A 24,097-nucleotide genomic window follows, 5' to 3' on the forward strand; every position below is an offset into this window, starting at 1 on the left:
TCAAGAATTAGAACAGACAGAGTCGGCCCTCCCTGAGTCTCTTCATAGGCTTTTCTGTATGTCAGTGTCTCTTTATCTATTTGTATGTGCTCTGTCTGGTGTGAGTGTTTAAAAGGGAGCACTAAAACCTTTGCATATCTAGAATATTCTCGTTCAGAAAGGCTAAACTTTTATTGGCCAAAGTTTTGCATTTGTGTTATGAATAACTTTCAGAAAATAATAATCATTCTTGTAGTTTATTTCTGTACATCTTGTGCATACACCGAGTGCCTCTCAACTTTTATTCACTGTCATTTTCATTCATGTTCATTCATTAAAAAATAAAATATCAAGACAAGTGGAAAAATTAAATGCATGTTCAGTTATTGTGTTTATGGCATAGGTGTCAAACTCTGGCCCGCAGCCTAATTACATTTGGCCCGCGAAGCCATACCAAATGACTATCAGAGCTGGCCTACTGGTATTATACAGCTAATATATATATTGTTTAGTATTAAGCTTTGCTTGTTCCATATTCAGTTTTCCAGCAAAACTTATTTGAGTCCATAAGAAAAGATTCATTCTTATATCTGGAGGAAGATTTTTTTTTCAATAAATATTGACTTTGTTCCAGTTTTGAATTTTGGCCCACTGTGTATTTGAGTTTGACACCCCTGGTTTATGGTGTTGATTCTTATGTCATGTAGAAACACTTTCAGCTCAGAAATGGTGGCTGCTGGTCATAGACTCAGACGACGGACTTGAAGGTCTGGAATCTGATGTGTCCCCTTTCCCTGGAACCTGTCAGGATAAACACATCAATCAATAAACTCATGTGAGCTTTTCTGTAACACAAATCACCGATCAGCAGCAGCTGAAGCAAACTGTGGTTTTTGGATTACATTTGGGTAAAATGTACCTGTTCAGAGGTGTGTGAAGGTTTTCGAGAACTATTTCTGAAATATAACAGGAAGTCAACATTTAAAAAATGCTTGACATACACAACTGTGATATAAAATTAATTTCTTAGACATCTTACATGGAACTCTCAGACTGTTCGTTCTTGGTAAGATGTTCTTTGTCTGAACTCTTCTGATGTTTCCCCTTCCTATGGAACCTGTCAGGATAAACACATAAATCAATCCCACTGTGAAGTTGCAGTAGAGGGCTTAATACATTCCAGTGATCCCAGAAGCTATGCTTTTGGGTGCAATTTCCCCCTGGGTAGGGGGGATCTTCAATATGATCTTTAAGGTGACGCAATATAGACTCAAAATTATTTGTACTATTTGCAGTTTGAACAGCTGTCGCAAAACAGTTATCAAACTCTACAAAGTACTGAAATAGTTCAGCTGATGCCAGGCAGAGAATTAAAAAAACCTCAACATAAGGTTAATTTATTCTATATATTCATACTTTTTTTTTTTTTTAAATCACTGTGTGTCTTTTCTCCACTCCAAACCAGTTGAGGTCTGGCCTGGTATTGCTTGCATGTTAAAAGGGCGTTTTTCTTTCGCACTGTTGACAAGTGCTTGCTCATAGGAGGTCGTGTGAATGTTGGGGTTTCTTTCTAACGTTGTAGGGTTATTACCTTACAATATAAAGCACATTAGGGCGATTGTTGTTGTGACTTGGCAATATATGAATAAAACTGATTTGAATTGAATGATATACAAATTGTTTTGGTAAACTTTACCATTTTTAAAAACAACAGTATAGAAATAATGAGTTAAATTACAAATCTGAAGCGGCAGTATTTTCTTTTTTGTCCACTTGGACAATTATTGTCTGCTTTTGAGCCGAGAAAACAATTTAACCAACTTGAAGAAAATGTGTAGCAACAGTTGAAACACTGCAATCTCACCTGATGAGAAACGCAACAGCAAGAATCAATCCCAGGGTGCTCAGCCCAAACAGGACGCCCAGAGCAATGACCAGCGCCTGATTGGAGGTGGACCCTTGAGGGTCCACCATCTCAACATCAAAATGAAGCTCCTCCCCAAACAACTGAGACAGCTCTGCATTCACAGCATTTGATTGGCTCTGCAGTTTCCTGGTGGATCAGACAGCAAGAGGTCAAAAGAAATCTGTCACATGACCTTTTTACACAGTTCACCAAGGTGATCTTTCCCTGATTATATCTAAATATAGAAGTTAATTTTTATGAGACCAGGTTTAGATTTCAAACTGGTCAAAATGGTAGGTGCCTCTGGAAAATTACTCAAAATCAACATTACTCAGACTAATGAATTTCAGGCAAGTTTGCTAAAAACCAAAGCAAAACAATACTGAGTGTCTAACAGATGGGCCTGATGTAGAACACATTAGAAGTCAGTCTCTTACTTTATGACTGCTTCAGAGGAAACAACCTCCCCTCCATCTACAGCAAAGAAACGGACCAAAGTCCTCACAGAAACTCTCAGGTTTCGGGTGCCAGTGGATCCATCGTTAGCGCTGAACACCTGAACGATGTTCACAGTCCAGCCCAGAACTTTGCCCAAAGACCTGGGAGACACAAAAATCTATTAGAAGTAACAGAAGTGGATTATAGAAAGCAATCTTTAACACCAGCTAAACCTGTCTTACGTCGATAAATCTTCAACTTTCTTCTCCACAATGTTAGCAGGCTGATTAAGTGAGATGGTCACAACGTTGGAGCTGCTTGCACTTGCCTGAACCATCACCTGGGGGCAGAAGAGAGATTAATTTAACTTGGAATTTAACTTCTTATTAACCTGTTTTATTGAACAAAATAAACAAGAAGATGAATTAAAAGGAAATACTTTGTATTTATGCATATGAAAATCAGCTATCAGTTCTTTTTTGTGTAATTATTATTAATAAAGACTTTTGCCTTTATTCGTTGGAGCAGAGTGGACAGGAAAGCAGGGGGGTCTTAAACACTCACCTCCACTACAGCGGTAGCATGAAGATCGTGGGGATCAGTGGCCTTCACCTCCATTTTAGCTGTCTGTCCAGCCAGTTCTGTTGCTGAGATCACATAGACCAGACCCGAGGATGGGTTAATGTCAAAATAAGGACTTTCTGCTGTCAAACTGTAGACCAGCTGCCCCACATCTCCAACATCAGGATCTGAAGCCTGGAGGTAGAGAGCAAAAAAAGCACTTAAAACCTTTATGAACTAATGTAGTCGATTGTAGTTGATACTAATTTGTGAGCTACTGGATTAAACCAAAAGTCTAAAACTAAGTTATCCAAACTAGCTGCACATCAGTGAGTGACAGCAGTATAATGCTGCTTAATCATTTATGCTTCAGTTTTAACAATGTAATTTATTTAAATTTGTAATAATTGTCATTCTTTTGCAAATTGTTCTTTTTATATTCTAAGCACAGTTAGCCAATAATATTGCTGTATTTTCATTTAATACACTATAAAAGCTTAATACTCGTTCCACTTAGGAGAAACAGCTTTTAGTTTTACATTTTTAAGCATAAATCTTCATCTTTGACGTATCTTTTTAACTTCACTAGATGTTTCTTGTCGCTGTGTTTACTGGCAGTGCACACGTCACACTGACTGATTTAGTGTTTTCATTGGTGATTACTCAGCCAGGACACTTGACATACTGGAAGATGTAGGAAGTGTTGCTGTGAATGCTTTTCTCTGATTCCTGGTGATGTGGTGTGTTTCATTGCTGCTCACAGACACATTAACCATGAACAGATTACTGAGTGGATTTCAGTTCAAAGTACATTGCATGATAGCAGATGCCTTTTATGTAAACATAAAATCAAAGGAGGCAAACATTCGCAGAACCATTATATTATTTCCAGACAGATGGAAACTGAAAAAGTTGGGTGTGTTTACCTTCACTTGGATGACGGGAGTTTTATAGGGGGCGATGCTGAATACAGAGGCACTATAAACCTCTGGGGGAAACTGTGGTGACTCGTTCACATCCTTCACCTGAACTCTAACCTGAGACAGAAAGAAACATTGAAGAGAATTTCTGTGCAATGCTTAAAGCATTTCAATGTCACATTCCTCTAGTTTGTAAAATGATTAGACGGCAATGAGAGTCTTTGGCTATCTTAATGCTTAGGTAACCTTGCCTAGAGCTTAAAAACAAGGCGATAAGTAAAGCATGATTTGAATGACTGTAGGTATTTGACCTTACAATTGCATTATGGACTACTTTAATATCTGTGTACATAATGCCATACCCACCGGGACTGTACTTTGTTTCTCTAACAATAAACTGTGGATCACTCATAATATCAAGGCTGCCCTTAAGCAGAAAAGGAGAATCAAGTCCACGCTCAAGTGAGGAATCAAGGAAGAAATGAAGGTTGTAAAGAGATCGCTGAGGAGAGGGGGAGGGGAAAACACCTTCAATCTCGGGCTTTAAGAAACAGAATTTTCTGTTGCTTGTTTGGATTACAGTGAGTAAACTCAGATAAGGCAGATTCATCATCTGCCGGGTCTGCTCCCAGTGCAGCAACTACTGCCACAACCATCATCATCTTGGCATTCTAGTGACTGCCCATCCCACCTTAACTCCTTTCACACTTATCCACTACATTGCCTGTGTGCTGCCCCTGACCTCCAGTACATAGCTGAGTATATCAGCATAACTGAGTATATCTTTTCCTATTGCTTTGAACACTATCATACCCACAATCATGGCAGGAGTACAAAGATGTGGACCATCACCTCACCACATGAATTCTGGACTACCTTACCAACAGGCCTCAGTACATATAGATCGAGAATTGTGTTGGTGATGGGCTCCCCGGCAGTATAGATGACCAACAAGCAGAAGTCCTGGATCCGTTTCTTTTCACTATATGCACCGGATACTTCTACAACTCGGCTAACTGCTTTTGAGTCTCTGATGACTCAGTTGTTGGCCATGTCCCCCATGGGTATAACAAGGACTTTTGCAGGCGCCAAACATCCTCCACTTTCAGAAGAAACCATCCATGGAACGGATATTGAGATCATGGACTCATAAGTACATGGTTATTAACGACTAACACAAATGCCATCTACAGAAACAGCTGGTATCTCCTACTGAGACTTGGGTGTTTTGGAGTGCAGGTATAGCTCCTATGACTCTGTGGTGGCATCAGCCATCTCTTATGGTGTAGTCTGCTGGGGCAGCAGTAGCTCTGCTGGGGACAGAAAGAAACTAAACAGTTTGATCAAGAAGGCCAGCTCTATGCTGGGATAACCTCTTGATTCAATGGAAACAGTGAGCAACAGGAGAACAGTAGCTAAGCTACCATCCTTGTTAGAGAACACCTCCCACCTCATGCAGCACTAAGAAGCTCCTTCAGTGACAGGTTGCCGTACCCAGGAGAGATTTTGGATGCCTTTTTTTTTCCAGAGTCTACTATGTCTAACAGAAATGAACATGAGGATACACACATGGTCTGTACATATCTCAATGTGCAACGCTGTCCACTGCACTATGAAGCATTTAGTTTTTGCTAGACTTCTCTCTCTCTCTCCCATCAACTGTATTTTGTATCATATCTGTGTATATACATATGCACAGATATACAGAACCAAACAAAAAACAAAACTCTGCAATACAGTACTACAGTATTGTTTTGGTATAGTATTATTGTAGTTAGGTTATGCTGTATGTATTTATCCCTGCTGTGTTCACTCTGCTACTGTAATAATAAATTTCCTGACTTTGAGACTAATCTCATGTTAATAACACTACAAGTAAACTCAAAGGATTACTTTACAATTAATTAATTAAAATTTAAAATACAAGGACACGTATTTGGTCATGCTTGGATTGCCAAGGAGCTCTAGTAACACTTCATGAAAACTTTATGCTAGTCTGTTGTAGACACACCAGATCACATTTGCTGTGCCATCTTGACATACCTTCTATCTAATTCTGTTCCCTTCCTCTGTTCCTCTGCAATCAGTGAATTTTATGAAGCGCCTTGAGGCGACTTATGTTGTGATTTGGCGCTATATAAATAAAATTGAATTGAATTGAAATAGCTCATTTTTGTTAAAGTCAATACCGTCGTCATTGCTGATGTAGGTGGATTCCGTGTGTCCACAACCTCCACTTCCAAGAAGTACCATTCCTGCTGTTCTTTGTCGAGCTGTGCTTTGGTGAAGATAGCTCCACTGAGGTTTATGGAGAACAGGTCTTTGTGTGTATTCAGCGAATACGTGACATTGTAAAGGTTGCTTCCTGAGGAGGCAGTGACCTTGCCTACCAAAACCCCTGCTTCCTGGTTCTCAGGCAGGCTGAAGTTATAGGAGGAGCTCAGGAAGGCCACAGTCTCAGTCAGACTGGAAATGTGTAGATTCACCACAACACGAGCTGCAGGGAAATTATAGCACAGAATGCTCATGGGTTAAACTCCCACACAGGTGAAGCTAATTTTTTAAATGCATCGAACAGGATCTTCACATGAACAATTAATTTGTTAATTTTTAGAAACTTAACGGTCCATACAAAATTTAGGATTTCTTAGTACATACTGAAATTTCTGTCGATTTTTTTGTGTAATTCGTAGCTGAGTCGAATAATTTTCCATGCTATAGAAATAAAACTGAACTGAACTGAATTGGTTAACATTGTGAAAAGATGCTTTTAAAGTCAAATCATGTTAACTTCCAATAAATCATTATTTATTAATTTATTCCTAATCCTGATCAAGCAGTGACTGGAACTGAAGACTAATAAAATATAGCATTATGTCTAAACATACGTTTTTCAAATGTGTCCAGTGTTTGAGTTATTCATAAACATTTTTACACATTTCTACATACTGCAGATGACACCTATGAGAAGATATTAACCAAGGAACCAGTTTACCCTGCCAGGGATAAGCTTATTGTGTCCCCACCCCCAGAGTGGAGGCACAATTAGCTGAGAAGGGAGCTCAAGGAAGAGCGTCTGTTTGCCCCCTTTGCTCATGGAGCCTGGCTGGGTGCAGCCTTAGAGGAGTCATGGGCCTGCCCTTCTGTAATTCCACCAATAGCACGAGGCACCATAGGGGTCAGGTGCTATGTGTGTTAGGCAGCAGTCAAGGGTGGTCCAATCCACCCTTGACAGACTACTGGGTCACCTACTTAATGGTTTTAATGGAATCTCCTACCATTACTATGCAGATAACACAGAGTTACACTTTTCTGTCAAGCCCAACAACCTCAACAGCCTTTGATACCACTGCCTTTGTAAATACAGATGTTGCTCTATAGACAATCCTACACTCAGGAATCCTGCTCATGTTGGTCACTTTATTTCACTCATACTGTAAACTTTAAAGCTGCTACATTGGTCACTTTAAACCACTTCAAGGTCACTTTAAATGTCAATTGTCAATTGTAACGTTAGACTGTTATCTCTTCATGTCAACTTCCTTTTTTTCACAGTCTGTTTTTGAAGATGAATTTTCCGCAAAAACACAACTCTAGATTGTTTATGCCTCACATTTTCCCCATGCAGGGCTGTAACATTTCAGTTTTACTTCTTTCCTTTCCTATCAATCTGTTCCCAATACAAAGCAGGAATGCATTTATTTCTAAACTTGGGAAGGTTAAAATGCATGCATACTATGATGTTATGGTTTACAGTTAAATCAAAAAATAAAGCTCAAATAACCAATGATGCCAAGAGCCGTTAGACTGACCCGTGGTGCTCAAAGGGGGCTGGCCGTGGTCTGTGGCCACAGCTGTCAGCACCAGTGCGGTATCTTCTGTTAAATCAGCAAATTTAGAGGTCAAAGTCACATTCCCAGTCTGGGTGTTTAGGTCCAAGTATGGAGAACCTTCTCCAGAGAAACTAAAACAGCAAAAATGAAAAAAATACATTTAAGGAACCTTAATAAATACTCCTGCTACAACAACATACAACAACACTAAACTATCTTGGAATATGTTTAATCCATGCATTTTAATAGATAAAAAAATTAAATACAAACAAACAAACAAAAAAATATTCACGTACACAATGACTCTTCCGCCAATACAATACTATAGAAAAAAAATACATGCTTCCCTCAGCTGAAAATAAGAACATGCTGGATCTACTTAATTCAACTGTGGACTTTGGTTGCACACATATGTTTTGCTGTGGCTATGGATGCTGTGCCCTGCCCACCGGGAGCAGCATGACAGTTAGGGCAGGAGTGCTGGACGTGTGGGTGGCCAGGAAACATTTGCCAAGAATGTCCACTCGTGGAAGCTGCGCAGATGATGTGCACCACCAGCCTTCTGACACCCTCACCCAGCCCAGGAGAAACATACAGAAGTATGTATGCCTGTGCTGTGCTCAGTTGTTACCTCGAAGTCATCAGACACCAACTCTGGGGAAGAAGAAATGGTGGGGCCTTCACGTGAGAGCCCACTGGCTCCGGTGATTTGCTCCACAAAAGATTTCCCACAAGAGCAGTGATGACAGTCTGAGCTCAGCCTTTCAGCAAGTGATCAAAGTTGATGTAGCACTGAAATTTCTGTATTTTGTAATGAGTGACAGTTTATATTGAGTGAGTCATGAGTAGGGATGGGTATCGTTTAGGTTTTATCCGATACCAGTGCCAAATCGGTACTTTTGAAACGGTGCCGGTGCTCAAACGGTGCTCAAACCGGTGCTTAAAGAATGGAGAACACAAAATTGGTCCAAAAACCTCTCATATTCAGCTGGTTTTATGTAAAAAGATAACAATGTTAGCCTTTTCTGCAGCTATGGGGCATATATGGTATCACTCTTGGCTGGAAGCAGTGCTTAAACAATGGAAAAAATACAAACTTTGTCCAAAAACCTCTCATGTTTAGCTGTTTCCCTCTTTTTCTTTGGTCATTTTAGCCTTTTTGGCCAGGGTGAAGGGAGTATCTGCCATCAAACAAGAAGACAGCCGCATGTAGCTATGATGATGTTTGCTAGTTCACCTTACATGCATTAATGTAATAACGTGGTTAGCCTACTCAACGTAAATTACACGCGAACAACAAAGAAGAACGGCTGCTGCTGCCATCAAATACGGTGCATTTCTCGGCTTTTAAAAAAAAAACGCTATGCGTCGCCAGGTGTTTCATCGGATTCTTGGTGTTACTTCCTTTGACAGTATCACAGTATCAGCTTAAAGCACTTGTTGCTGCTGAGTTTGCATATTTTGCTGTGAAGTACAGCCAGACTTTTGACCGCTTCGCCTTGGGCATTTCTAATCTGTAGCTCTGCTCTAACAGAACGTACGTACCTGGCCCCGCCTACTATCCTCGGAAACGTAAAATGATTGGCTAGAAGTGTATCACAGCTCAGGAAAAAAAAAGCACCGAAATGTGCGCTGCTTTTCGGTCTGGTTACTACCGTTTATGTCAGAACCGGTACCCATCCCTAGTCATGAGACTCATACACAGGAAGAGCACGCCTAGTTGTTGGTGCCTAAAAGCAGGCGGGAATTTATTTTCCAGGCTATTTTCCATTTACTCCAGAGTTATGATAAAAATCTGGAGTAAATCATTGCCCAATTTTAGTAGCTGGACATCTGAGGGGATGTGCGCCAGTGTTGCGCAGGTTGTCACGGGAGAATTTGTTCCAGGCCCAGGAATGTCAGCAGTGACTTTACAACATTTACAACTCAGACAGTTTTCACTGGGAGATAAATTGCTCTTAGCCCTGCGTCAGATTTGTGACCAAATCAAGCAAGCCACACAAATCATATCACCTGAGCCTCCTGAAAGCATAAAGACAGGCTGAATCCATCTCTGGCGAACCGATTTAAGGAAAGAAAGAAGTTGGGGCCAGAAGTGCCAAATTTAGCTTCCATCCTCACTCCATTGTGACAACCATCTCACACAGGCTCAGAGAGCAGATGTTGTTGCATTGCAACAACGTTTTGGAGATGTGTTTCTCACCTGCCCGGTCTTTCCACTCACATAGAGCACCATTTTGAAACATGCCCTGGCGTGACGATGCAGTCACTGCATTGCAGTGACTGCAATGCAGTGACTGCAATGTGAATGTTGGAAAGCAGAAACTGCGAGAAATTGCGTCAAAACCCTGTTCAATAAAACGCAACAGCATTCACTTTGGTGGTACCAGGTCTTTACTACACAGACAATTAAACCTATACTTAGAGCTGGATCAGGTAACCCTGAACTCTGCCATTGCAGAGTTGCTAGAATGTTGGGAGACTTTTCTATGATGCACTGAGCATTCCTCCTCTCCTCTTTTCACTCACGATGCATTTACATGCTTCTACCTCATGTCATTAACTTTTAACTCCTCTCTCCCATAGTATGATTTTTTGTCCTTGTCTTCCTATGTAGCAGATGGTTGCACCTCCTTGAATGTGTTCTTTACACCATAACCAGGTGCTTGCTTATCAGGGATTGCCTGATTGTTTGAGTGTTTTTTCTCTAATATTGTAGAGTCGTTTTTGTTGAGAAGTAGAATGATATAAGGAAACCAGAATCAAACAGAAAAGTCAGAATCATAAAAATAGGAGTTCGTTTAAAAACAGCCCAAAAAAGAATAACACTCGTAGTATTTATAGTTTGTAATGTATTATCGTGTTACAAAAAAACATAATTGCAGAGTCCCTGAAATTTCCCAAAGCCTTCCAACTTTCAATTTGTTACATAAAGAAGGTGAAATGACTTTGCAGTCACATTCCAAAAGCGTCCTGTCCATCTGAACTGACCTGTAGGTGACGAGAGAATTGTTCCCGGTGTCTCTGTCAGTAGCAGACAGCGTGAGCAAAAGCTTTCCTTCCTCTGCGTCTTTCAGCAGGATGGTGCTGACGTAGTCGCTGGAACTGAAAACGGGGTTGTTGTCGTTCAGGTCAGCTAGGCTCACTCTGATCGAGGTGAAGTTCTGGTGTTCAAAGTCCAAAGTTCAATTACAATAGTAATTGTCAAGTACAACTTAAGAGTGCCTTTCTGATGTGAAAATACTCAACTGGACCAAAAGTAGACCTAATTTTGTAAAATACAAGAACTTTTTTGGAATGTTGGCTGTTTCAGGGTCTGTAAGCATTTTCTGTAGTTACCTCTCTTGGAGGGTTGCCTTTGTCTAAAGCCGTCACAGTCAGGTCATATGTTTCCCTGCTCTCCCGATCCAAAGGACCAATAGCCAGCAATGTCCCATCCTGTAACACAACACATGAAACTGCAACACACATCCAACATAATTATACTATACCTACAACATAACTACAACCAGCCCAAGAGCACTCACATAATAGTGAAACAATCATTTTGCCCCTCTTTAGGACAGATTTTTCCATCCAATCCTAAAATATGCAGCACTGCGAACAATGTCTATACTGTAACTTTTGTTGCTGCTTCCCAATACAGTGCATTGTAGAGCCCACAACTACTGTAATTGATTAATTAATTAAGGCCCTATTATACATTTCTATTGTGAGTATGACTTTCCTTATTTTCTGTCATATACACTAAAATAAAACCAAATAAAAATAAAATAAAGGAAAACTTTTTCAATCAGAGTAGGATATTGATCTGGTCAGTTAAGTAGCAAAGGGGATTGTTAATCATTTTCAGCTGCTTTGGTGTTAACAGAATTATCATCAGGTGCTTTAGAGGAGCAACAAGGAGAGAAGCCCCCAAAACATGAATGAATGGTTTTACAGGTGGGGGACACTGACCTTTTGACCCTCAACATATTTTCTGACTGTTTTTTCACTGGGTTTACATTCAGCTTGTATCAGTAGCATGGCAGTGTGAGGTGATTCTTGGACTCTACGGAGGTTGCACAGGTATTACCACTCCTCCAGGATGGCACATCAACATGTGTCATTGACAGAAGGTTTGCTGTGTCTCATAAAGTCTCAGTAATATGGTGGAGATTCCAGGTCACAGGCAGTTACTCTACATAAGTGGAAAGGGCCATAGAAGGTCTTAATCCATCAGCTGGACTAGTATCTGCTCCTTTGTGCAAAGAGGAACAGGATGAGCACTGTCAGTCCTACAAAATTACCTCCTTCAGGCCAGTGCTATGAATGTCTCTGAGCAAACAATCAGAAACAGACTTCATTAGGGTGGACTGAGGGCCCAACATTATCTAATGGGCCCTGTACTCACTGTCTGGCACTGTCTGTGGAGCCTGATCAGAATTTGCCATAGAATTGGCAGGTCCACCACTTGTACCCTGCTGAAAGCAAATTCACCCTGAGCCTAACAAGAAAGGGTATGGAGAAGCATGGATAACGCCATGCTAGCCAACGGCATACCTGTCTGTGGAGGTGTATCCATGGATATCTGATGTGTTTTAAGCGTTCCTTTATTTGTTTTTCTTTCTTTTTTTAGAAGTTTATGTCCTCTTATACTGCATACTAAATAAGGCTCATTTTGTGCCAAAGGTTCAGACTTCAGATTGCGCTAATACAAATGAACAGAATTAATATGTGTGTGGCAATATATAACATCATGTCAGGTAAAGCAGTCGCTATAATAGACAAAAAGCGGAATTCTGGCATGTTGGAAAATGTTCCCAGCTGTTTTTTCCCTTTTGCCTCACCTCTCTGAATCTAAAGACTGGGTGGGGGGAGATAAGGGAGAGGGTGACCTCTCCATTTAGCCCAAGGTCTGCGTCTGTGGGTGTGATGGTAAAAATTTCTCCTGGGCTTTCCACTGAGTAATCGCCTTCAATGATCATCAGTGGGTCAGGAATGCTTGGGAATTGTGGAGAATTGTCATTGTAATCAAGGATTGTGATATTCAGCTGAGCCGTGGAACTCAGACCATCAGTCACCTGATCCACTGCGACAACCTGAATAGAGACACAGAAAACACAGAAAGTTACTGAAACCTCCCCCACAGGATTCTACTAACTTTAGCTCTTAGACACCAAGTTACTTTTTTTAACCAAAAAACATAAAATTTAGCCTGGGCACATAGTATTTGTTCCCTTTAACTTATTATTATTGTTATTTTTGCTTTTTAACATTGCACAAATTAACTACAGTAAAGTTATATTTTTACACATAAAAAGAAAATGGAAAGAGGACTGAATAATGAAAAAATGAGAAAACTATTGCTGAACTGATTCTGTGCCTCTCGTTCTTCTATTCCCAATGTAATAATTTCAAAAATGGTTCAGTGGCTCACCATTGGGTTATAAGTATTTAAGTTTTAAAAACAGAAAATATTTGATGTGTGTATACGTTAATACATGGCAATCTAAGAATGCCATGTATTAATTACGTTTTAAACAATAGTGCAAGACAATATAATATCACAATTTTCAGTATCCATACATATGTTGTATATTTACCTGTAACAAATAGCTGTCTTTTGTCTCTCTGTCCAAGGCTACATCTCTTCTCAGTGAGACGACTCCCTGCTTATTGATCTCAAAAGTGTCATTGTTGTAAAGGAAGTAGCCATTGGAGAAGCCACCCTAAAAAGGAAGGTAGTTATGTTAAATAAGACGTCTTCATAACCAAAGGTAATTATTAAGAACAAATCAGGTGCATATACTGATATATCAGTACAACTGTGGAAAAACACTTTGGTCTTTTTGCACAGTAGACCAAATAAGAACCAAAACTTATCATAGCTGGACCCGGTCATGTAACTCACTTCATCCTTGTCAGTAACTTCCAGCACCAGGATGGATGCACCACCGGGCAGGTTCTCATAGATGAGTATGTGATTGATTTCCTTACTGAACTCAGGTGGGTTATTATTCACGTCCTTTATCTTCACCACCACTGAGCCATTCCCATTTAAAGAGGGTGTTCCCCCATCAGTGGCCTGAACCTTTAGGGTATACATATTTGCCTCACTGTAGTCCAGAGGCTGGGCCAGTCGCAGGATCCCAGTGGATGACTCCAAATCAAAAACAGCAGGGTCTGATGAAGGGCTTTGCTGGAAAATGCTGTACGTAACTATTCCATTTACACTTTCATCAGGATCTAGAGCTGATAAGGTGAGCAAGCTTGCACCCACTGACTCTGTTTCTAAGATTTCAACCTGATACTCAGCCACTGAGAACTTTGGTGCGTTATCGTTGATGTCAGATACTTGTACCGTCAGAGTGGCTGTGGCTGACCTGGCTGGACGACCCTGATCTTCAGCCACCACCAGCAGGCTGTATTCTGCCTTGGTCTCCCTGTCAAGTGCGCCGGCCAAACTGACCATCCCAGACACAGGATCAATAGAAAAGCTCCCTTCTCCTCCTCTCAGTGAATATCTGATCTCCTTGTTGAAGCCACTGTCTTTGTCTGTAGCTGGAACTGCAGTAACATTGAATCCTACCTCTGCATCCTCCAGAACAGATTTGGTGACTGAGCTGGAGGCAAAAACTGGACTGTTGTCATTGATGTCAGTGACTTGGACCTCAACCACGGCGCTGTCACTGGTTGTTCCGTCAGTGATGGTAATTTCTACTGAGTAGTTTTGAGGGCCTTCGTCATGGTCAAGCTTAACCTTGGTGGTGAATTCACCACTGTTGGAGATTTCGAATTTGTCACCTTCTGTTGTAACTAAAAACTCTGGAATAGCTGGAGGTACTGCAAGGAAGTGAACCTGAAAGAAATACAGAATTGACAAAATCCTACTATGACATTTAAAGTTAACTATAGCAACAACAGTGAGTAGCTAAATGTAACTTGGCATTTGACACAGGAACATTTGGATGATAAAAACACTGGTTTGCACACAAATTCACTGGGAAACATACCTTAAGAACTGCAACTCCTGGCTCCTGCTCCTCCTCTATGGTAAAATGGTAAAGTTTTTGTAAAAACTGAGGTTTTGAATCACCAGGAGCAAAAATATTCACTTGTGCTGAGGAGGAGCGAGGTATGACGCCACCTAGAGGACAGATGAAGAAGAATATTATGCTACTTTAATGATGGCAGGCATTAAGAGGTCAGCTGGTCTACTTTAAGATTATGTAACAGTAGTTACTTCCATCTTAAAGTTACTCAGGTGACAGAACTGACTGTAAAATGCCTTGTTGAAAGCAATGAAGTTCTGTGAAAAATATGAATTAGTCATATGAGATTAAAAACCTTGGCACATGCAAGGTAACAATGTTATGATGCTAAAGTGGATTGATTGCTATGACATTACACTTAGGCATAGCAACTAAGAAAGCAGGCGGTGAAGTTGTGCACATATGCTGCAGTTGTGCTGCATACATGCCAAATAATCACAGTGTGTAAGTTATGATTTAGTGAATGTCAGAATAAGTGATTCTGAAATTGAATAACCTATTCTGGCAAGCCATGTCCGCAACCACAACAACCTCAACAATATTAACAACAACAATAATAAGAATAATAATAAAAAAATCTACCATCTTTTGCTGTTACATAGAGAGGGAACTCCAAAATCTGGTTTTCCTGCAGGGGAATGGTTTTAGCTAGTGTAATTTCTCCGGTGTTTTCATCGATTGTGAAGTATCCTTTACTGTTCCCAAAGTCAATAGAGTATTTAATCTGCCCATTTGCATCGACATCTGGATCTTCTGCCCTAACCTTGGAGTCACATAATACAAATCACAGTTTAAATGTCACGGAAATTAAAAAACAAAACACAAGATGATAACAGCAAAAACAAAAAACAATATCTTTGGATGATATGCATAAAATATGATTTAATAATGCCATGAGAAAGTGATTATCTTTTTTAGTTGTAAAAAATATTTTTCTGAGTTGGTATGATTGAATGCAATGCAAGCAAAAGAGTAAATTGAAGTGATTAAAAAAATACACATGCAGTTATATGTCTTATTGAGAAGAACTCACTAACCTGGACCAGCAACAATCCCTCTGTTTGATTTGCAAACACTTTTCCCTCATACACGCCGCTGGTGAATTTAGGAATGTTGTCGTTTTCATCCAGAAGAGTCACAGTAACTTGTGCTGTTGCAACATTGTTGGGTTCATGTTGCTCTCTTGCTTCTACCTTTAAAATTAGTACGAAGAACAAAGTTGAGATGAAAGTTGGGACAAACTTTACTCTTTGAAAAACACAGTTTTTCTCCCACGTTTCAATTATTTTAATCTGTTTAAAACTGAATGGCTCAAAATGAGTTTTCAAGTTTTTTTTAAACATGAATTAAGACCCAGTATATACTGACAGTTGTTTTATCTTAAATCTAAATGACCTGAAATGTGATTGTTTCAGTGGTCTCTCGGTCGAGAGCTGTAGAGTTTTTCACTCTGACTGTCCCATCAGAGCTGATAGAGAAAGGAGCAGACTCTGGGATGATCCTCATGGTTCCCACAAACCCTCCCTAGGAGTGAATATGAAAATGAAGAGAGTGAATGAAAATATACATGCAGTTTTTATATATTATTAACAGCATCAACTGACAGAATATATCTCGAAATCATATGTGTATTGTAACTGTAGACTACCTGGTCGAGATCAGTGACAGGAGCTTTGAACAGAACAGCATCAACAGGCGAGTTTTCCACAAGTGTCACAGAGTAGCTGGGTTCATCAAACCCTGGAGCATTATCATTAACATCCTCTACAGTGACAGACACTACTGTCTCAGTTGTCTTCATACTGTCGTCTGTTTGGGCTGCCTGAAGAGTATTAAAGCAGAGCGATATTTAGATTTAGATAATGAATAGCAGTATTTGTTCATATGGGCCACGTTCTTAACTTTTGTGCAAATTCTATATGTAACACAAGTGAAAATTGTGTGTTTAAAAAAAAGTGTGTTAAATTTTGATGAGCCTTCAGCTAAGACTGAACCATTTTGACACAACAGACCTTTTTACTCTTAATGAATGCATAGATTAAAATGTCAGTACCTTGATGCTGATAGAGATCATGCTGCTGTTCATTTCCTCTCTATCGAAGGCAGCAATCACAGACAAAACTCCACTGGAGGGGTCAATGTTGAAGTTTCTTTGATATTTGTCTGGAGAAACTAAACAAACATAAATAATTTAGAGGTTTTCACAGGTTTAATGTCGTATTAGTAAAACAAAAAACTGAACACATTTTTTTAAGCATTTACCAGCACTGATGGTATAAGTTAAAGTCATGTTGATCCCAATATCTCCATCTTGTGCCTTTATTGTCTCTGGTTGAATGGTATGGAATAATCCAAGCTGAAGTACACAACACACACGAGAGTTACATTCTGTATTTCAAAGCTGCCGCAGTGACGTTTCCAGAGCGTTGCTTGCGTTTTACTCTATAACAGCTAGGATGGGCCCCAAATAACTAACAGATTTTGACATGTTTAATTTAAAAAGTGAAGATATGTAAATGAAATCTGATTTGTGATGTTAGTCTAGATGTTTTGAAAATTTAAGGAAAAAGAAGAAAAAAAGAAGAAGAAAATTCTGGACTTCTGGCTGGTTTTGGCTGAGTTTATCCTCTCAGAAAGCATCAGCATTTCTGAATCTTGTTCATGTTTGTTTTTTTTGTCTTTGTATAGTTTTATTTGCATTTACTACTGCACTGTGTTCACCATGTAAACATGGCTATAAAATCAAATCAAATCTGTTTGTAAAAAAAACCCCCATGTCTTGTAGACATGAAATTCAGAAGGAACATAAAACATATTGGAAAAAACAAAATTTCCAGAATTAATATTTAAAGACTGTGATTAAAACACTACGTGTACAGAATTAAAATTTTGAGACTTACTTGGTTCTCTGAAATAAAGGCCTGGTACAGACTGTGGCTGAAATAGGGATTCAAGTTATCAAAGTCCTCTACATTAATCACCACCGAGGCTGTGTCATTCAATCCTCCGTTATCCTGCAGCGAAGGATAGTAAGACTATAATCATATAGATGTTCTTGATTGAAGTAGTTCAGTTGCTCGAAATAATTTTAACTCACCTTGGCCGTTACAGTAAAGTGGTAGTTTTGGACTGCGTTGTAGTTCAAACGTCTTTTCAACATAAACGCCCCTGAGTCAGTAACTTCAAAGTCTTCTGTGGCTGGTGTCTTATGAAAAAGCAACAAAAGCCCAAAACATCATCACCATGTTGTTATTGTTACTTTTTATAATGACAGATTAAATACAGACACGTTACCGACGACCAGTATGAATTACCTTATGTGAAAGCTTAATTATTTATATAATTTTCACTAACATTTGCATTAAAAATGTTTCTTTTTTACATAGAAAAATGCACAAAAAAAGAAACACAAAAATTAGTGAAGAGCTTTATTCTCAGCTAACACTGAAGTGACAAGTAAATAGACCTGCACGTTACTTAAGAAACACATACTCTCACTAGCTTTTCAAGAAATTTTAAATGTGTTTACAATGGAATATGTCACTCTGTTGTTTTGTGAGGTGGCGTCTGCATCCACAGCTGTCACTCGAATAACCTCAGCATTCAGATTAAGTGTCTGAAAGAAGAAAAAGTTAAATCATATACAGCCAGAGAAAAACACATGTTTTGTAGTTCCATCCTATCCTTCTTAATTTTCCTCTTAAGTACAGGTGTGATTCTCACATTTATAGAAATGTATCATGCAACTGGTCTACATTCCATTTTTTAACAGATTTTAGTGGCTAACCTCAGAGACATCTTTGGAGTACAGTTTCTTTTCAAATATCGGAGCGTTGTCATTGAGATCTATGATTTTCAGTGTCCGAGTGTTATTGTACTGTAAAATAAAAAATGAAATAAAATAATTTGACATATTTCATTTGTAATGTATATTTGTAATGCATAAATATTGAAACTTTGCAACCACAGAATATCACCCACCTTAATATTACCATCACACATGACAGAATAATACAGGGTGGTAGGACTCTGTAAGACAGGAACACAGTGGATTACCTTCAAATGAGTCATTTATGTTTAAACTAAACCGAACAGCATAAAAAAAAAAAAAAGATAATGAAATCTAATAAAAACTGCAGCTGATTATAATAAAATGTTGCATAATTGTAGAATTTCTTAAGTGTTGCCCATTGTGTGTGCAGCAGAATTTCACTTGGATGTTTTGATGTGTAAGACTATATGCTGCTGTGGTTATTTAGTGCACTGATTTACATATATTTTTTTTTACATATGTTTTTGGCATTTTATTACAAAAGGCTCCCATTAAGTTTTTAAAGGGTTTAGTATATTGGTCTTCAGCTGCAATGGGAAGATACTGTATTGCAATCAATAGGAGTATGCTTGCAGATCTTTAATTTGGCAGTTACTGAAAATGTTTCCTTTTCTTTTGATGTTTAAAATAAGCTGTATTTATAATACATATGGAATTTCTGGGAAATAGGTTTGCCCAAACTTACAGACATCGGAGCATCTGCATCTAGAGGTTTCTTGGTGCGAACAACTGCAAAGCTGTCCCCAGGTGTGAAACTCAGCTCCAGAAACTCAAGGTGGGGAAGAAAGACATAGTCCACTAACTTCACACTGGTTCCTGGCACGATACCATCTATCCTCTCCACATCCCCTGCAGCATCATGGAGAATTATGAAGAATACAAGATAAACACTAAATGTGTAAGTATGGATAGTTTTCCAGACCAGGAGAAAAAAAACATTGTATTTCTTGTTTCTTTCATGCCATAGTCTTCCTGTCACAATCCTGGGTGTGTGACGCAGTGTGTGTGCTTTCCGGTTAATGTTATATTCTTCAGTATACTTCCTGGTTCTGTTTCCTTGCCTCCCCTGAGGGAGTCTGCCATGTCTCTTGTGAATTTAAGTTCTGTCTCCGTGTTTATTCATCTGTTTCGTGTCTCTCACTTCCTCTGTCCCCTATGTTCACTCAGTCTGTGTCTTATAGTGTGTCTCCTGTTTCCTGTTTTACTTGGACAGTCTCGTGTCCTGTGTTATTGTTTTTTGTTTTGCTTCCTACCTCTCTCATCGTGTTAGATCTGTTCCAGCTGTGTTTCCCTCCTGTTTCTCATCCTATCGTTACCTCCCTAGTTCTCTGGTCCAGTCTTAGTTTTGCAGTTTCTTAGGTTTAGTTCTTTGTTTCTAGTTTTTGCGTTTTTGGTTAATAATACTTGTACTTGTACATGTTTTAATATTTTTGATACAGGAATAAAACTGCCTCCCTCATTTCACTCCTTTTTTGGGTCCTCACCCAGCCTGCCACACAGTGCATCCTTGACACTTGTATTACTACCATCACGCATTTATTCATTTCATACCAGACTAAATGATTGTTGGCACAGGAATATACTATGTTTGATTATTGTGTTATTAAAAAATTATAAAGTAAAGATGAAAGAAGACACTTTACCTGAATATCCTTCATTGACTTCACCTATATTTTTAGAAGGAGTCACCGCTTCACAATTTATGGTTGAAGAACCTTCAGAAACAAAACCGATGAATTAGCACCGAGTGAACAGATTATCGATATTACATAAAAACACTATTTCTAACAGCTGATATGCAGATGTAACTGGGCATGTCCATTTCACTGAGATTTCTTTTCCATTTTGTTTGTTTTGTTTTGCTTTGTTTACATTCTGATACCAGGCTTTTCTTTTATCTGTGGTTCCTTCTGTGCTAAAATGATTTGCCAATATTGTTATTTAACACTTTCTTCTCTCTGATGGTGTTAACTTCTAATCTCTTACAAGGTACCATGCATTGTTTTAAAAGGCACCACCGGTGCTGCTGCAGTAATATTTCAGATATGGACAATGGTTGTATTTTCTTTGCCTGACACCCTCCTGATTTTCAGTTTGGTTTGGCTCCTTGGATTTACTGCACTTACTCTGTCTTCCTTTTGATATGAACACTTTTGGTTGTAGTGATGGAATTTCCGGCTCTTTTTAGAGAACCGGCTCTTTCGGCTCCCAACCGGCTCTTCAGGTTGTTTTGTTGCTTTAATTAATTTATTATTAACAACAATATAAAATTATGCACAAAAGGAATTACTAATGTAAAAAAAACATGTTTTAATTTATATATGTTTATATATAAATATATGCGGTGGCCCCTAGAGACAAAGAACCTCCCAAACACATTTCTAGCATTAACTGAACTTCAAAACAGAGCTACCTAGATCACTTAAATTACACAATTGAAAGCATATGCGCATTGTTTGTGTATTTATACACAAGCACTCATATATATTCAAATAAAAAAAAAAAAATGTTCATTTACCTGTTACTACCACACACCAAATCTGGTCGTTGGTACTTCCTGGCTTGTGTAGCCACTAGGTAACAAAAGCTCAACACTGCCCTTACCATCCTGGAGCACTTCTGTTGTGTTTTGTACGTGTTTTGGAGTTTGTACGTGTTTTGGAGTTTGTACGTGTTTTGGAGTTTGTAGTGCTTTGTCTGTAGGGGCCACTGTAAATATACTTTTATTTATTCACTCCACATAAAATGTAATAAATAAATCATATAATACAAAAATCAACTATTCACATTTCAACTTTTAACTATTTAAATTTTCAGCTTTTTCCTTTTAAACAAATTTAAAGTGAAACAACACAAAACACTGCAAACCACAACACAATTAAATATAAATTAAAATATGAAAACAAAAAGAAGATGCACATTCTCTGTCATATGGGCCCGCATGAATCCGCACTTTCCGAATCCTTTATCATCTGCAACCGAAAATAGTTGTGGATGATTACTATACCTTTCTAATGTGACGTTGTTGTCCCTGGCTCTCTTTCTCTCTCTCCCTCCCTCTGGCTCTGTTCCTGTGCTACTGAGTGTAACTACCGCCCCTCCCCCCTCTGCCCAGCGTAAAGCACAAGGCTCGCGTGCAGAGTGAAGCGGGAAAAAAAGTGCGAGAGAGAGAGGGTGAAAGAAAAAAAAAAAAACCACGTGACTGCTCGCGATAAGGAGCCGGCTCGCGTCGTTCACGTCAAAGAGTCGGCTCTAAGAGCCATTTCGTTCGCGAACGACCCATCACTACTAAGAGCTGTTTCGTTCACGACTGACACATCACTAGCTGTATGACAAGGTGTTTAATCATTCCTCCATTTCAATCACAAAAGCTTTTGCTATGGCTGTTTAGGATATGTGCCACAAGTTAGCTTGTGGGAGACATGTTTGTGAAAACACCAACTGTAGAACTCCATAATGATTTAGTTTGTCAATTGACTCTTCACATTATATTTCCATTATATTCCCATGTATAGTGACTTTATGTTACCAATTAAAATTCATACACTCATGATGACCAAGTGGAAATTTCTATTTCCATGACATCATGACTATTAGAACAGGGCACATTGCTCCTGATATCAGCAAAGGGCCAAGGTTTAACGTACAAACCCCACCCTTTGTACGTGCTGTATGGGGTTTAATCATCATTATAAAGGTTTTTAGTTCCTTCAGTAAATAAATAAATCTCACATTTAATATTTAACAAATATTATAAAATAACTATATAATTTGATATAATTTGAGGGCATGTAACTGTAATTTTAATAGTATGAACATAATATTTTGCGTGATTTTATTAGCTATGATAAAGTTATTTAACCAAAAAGTAGTTGATTTGGAATAGAGCAGGTGGAAAATTTTGTCAGATTTGATTGATTTCAGTGGGGATAGGCCAGTAGATAGATGAATGTGAGTGCCAATTATCTGTTTGTGATTAGCCCTGGTGACCTGTCCAGGGTGTTTGTACACTGCATCTCACCCTAAGACAGCTGGGATAGGAGCCAAACCCCCCCCCCCCCCCCCCGCGCCACATATCCGGAACAGCAGAACAGAATGGATGGAATAGTGACTGATATTATGTGAAATCCTCCTTGTTCAAAGTTAATCTTTCACTTACCTGGAAAAAAAATATTTACTGTATTTTACCTTAGGGGATTGATCACATGTTCTGACAATAATATATAGGTATTAGTTTTAAATGAAGGATAGGATCATATATCTGATTTATACTTTATTCCACACAGTTAAGTATTGTAGTATTGTAATAGTTAGAGGTAGACTAGCACACCCAGGCACCATTAGACATTAGAGACATTAGACCAGGGGTTTCGAACTCCAGGCCTCAAGGTTTTAGATGTGTGTTGATCCAACACAGCTGATTCAAATGGCTAAATTACCCCCTCAACATGTCTTGAAGTTCTCCAGAGGCCTGGCAATGAACTAATCATTTGATTCAGGTGTGTTGATCCAGGGTGCTATCTAAAACCTGCAGGCCCTCTAGGCCTGGAGTTCGAGACCCCTGTCTCACCCTTGAAGAGGAAGGGGGCCTCCTGGGGGAAGCTGCAGCTTGTAATTAAACCCATTTCAAAGACACTCATCAAGTGCTTGTGTTTTATTAAACAAACTTCCATGACACAAACAAGACACACTGACAGGGAAAAATCTGTGAATAATTTACTCCAACACAAAACTGCAAAATCTGTTAGTAGCCTACTCCGGTCCTAATATCACGTTCATGGTTTTAGACAACAAACATAAAAGAAACAAACAAACAATCCAACAAAAAACAAATACTATTAATAACAAAATATACATATGAAAAATAAAAGCACTTAATTAGAATCGATCCTTACTGCTAAATTAAGCTTAATGTTGTTAGTTATATTGGATCCAAATGCTACTTCAGTTCCCACAAACAAACAAGAACTGAGGCACCAGTGAGAGTTAAAAATAGTCTAGATTTTTTTTTTATCGGCATTAAAATGATCAATGTAGCTTTTCTCTCACACACTACAACACAATCTTGTCTAAACTGGACTTTGAAACACAAATACTGAAATGTGAAATGAGTTTGAAATCAAGCATTATCAGCACAATTTGACATTGCTATAGTCTAAGCAGAAATAAAAAGCTTTATGGTACATTTAGTATGGGGTAGAAAAAGGTGTCACCTATGGATTACTCACTGCATAGCCTGATACCCTGCAGGACTTAATGATAGCTCAAAACGTTTACTATTAATCCAGGTATCCCATTGTCAGAATTTATCATCTATAACTACACAAATACCATGTATTTCTGTTTGATTTTTGTAACTATTGGAAAAACCGATTAATGATTCCATTATCAGTATAATGTAATATATGTATATAGTAAAAATAAGATATTCAGCATAGACTGAAAACAATCATCATCATTTTTCCAGCTGTTTATGGTACAAAATAACATTCTTTCCATCTATTCAGGCTGCACTCACCTATTGGACTTCCAGTGATGACACAAACAAAAATGGATAGAATGAGGACCACACAAATCTTATTCAACGTGTCCAT

At 38.8% G+C, this 24,097-nt stretch overlaps 1 protein-coding gene across 1 annotated transcript; it reads right to left on the reverse strand.

The window, feature by feature from the left end:
* Positions 1-699: 699 nt before the first annotated feature.
* LOC146629932 (protocadherin Fat 4) lies at positions 700-24,097 on the reverse strand. Its single transcript, XM_085355485.1, has 30 exons — positions 24,022-24,097; positions 20,147-20,218; positions 19,189-19,352; positions 18,653-18,700; positions 18,459-18,548; positions 18,201-18,287; positions 17,769-17,876; positions 17,572-17,685; positions 16,934-17,027; positions 16,725-16,843; positions 16,320-16,493; positions 16,067-16,195; positions 15,709-15,864; positions 15,254-15,434; positions 14,633-14,766; positions 13,531-14,478; positions 13,223-13,348; positions 12,467-12,718; positions 10,977-11,075; positions 10,629-10,801; positions 7,617-7,768; positions 5,994-6,301; positions 3,811-3,921; positions 2,888-3,079; positions 2,566-2,663; positions 2,323-2,484; positions 1,844-2,032; positions 1,019-1,096; positions 899-935; positions 700-780 (listed from the first exon to the last, which is right to left on the reverse strand). The coding sequence occupies exons 1-30, from the start codon at positions 24,095-24,097 to the stop codon at positions 700-702; spliced, it is 4,752 nt and encodes a 1,583-aa protein (XP_085211611.1).

Source organism: Diplotaxodon limnothrissa, linkage group LG6, assembly GCF_057381915.1.
Source record: "Diplotaxodon limnothrissa isolate DT_005_m linkage group LG6, D_limnothrissa_male_GT1.1, whole genome shotgun sequence".
Classification (NCBI taxonomy): Eukaryota; Metazoa; Chordata; class Actinopteri; order Cichliformes; family Cichlidae; genus Diplotaxodon; species Diplotaxodon limnothrissa.

What these genes read in the sequence shown, in the direction of transcription:
- LOC146629932 (XM_085355485.1), bottom strand. Translation starts at nt 24,097, where the DNA reads ATGGACACGTTGAATAAGATTTGTGTGGTCCTCATTCTATCCATTTTT. An exon ending in GCCCCCTTTGAGCACCACGG is followed by an intron (nt 6,302 to 7,616) that starts GTCAGTCTAACG and finishes ATTTCCCTGCAG; the next exon opens with CTCGTGTTGTGGTGAATCTA. An exon ending in ATGCTACCGCTGTAGTGGAG is followed by an intron (nt 2,664 to 2,887) that starts GTGAGTGTTTAA and finishes TTCTGCCCCCAG; the next exon opens with GTGATGGTTCAGGCAAGTGC.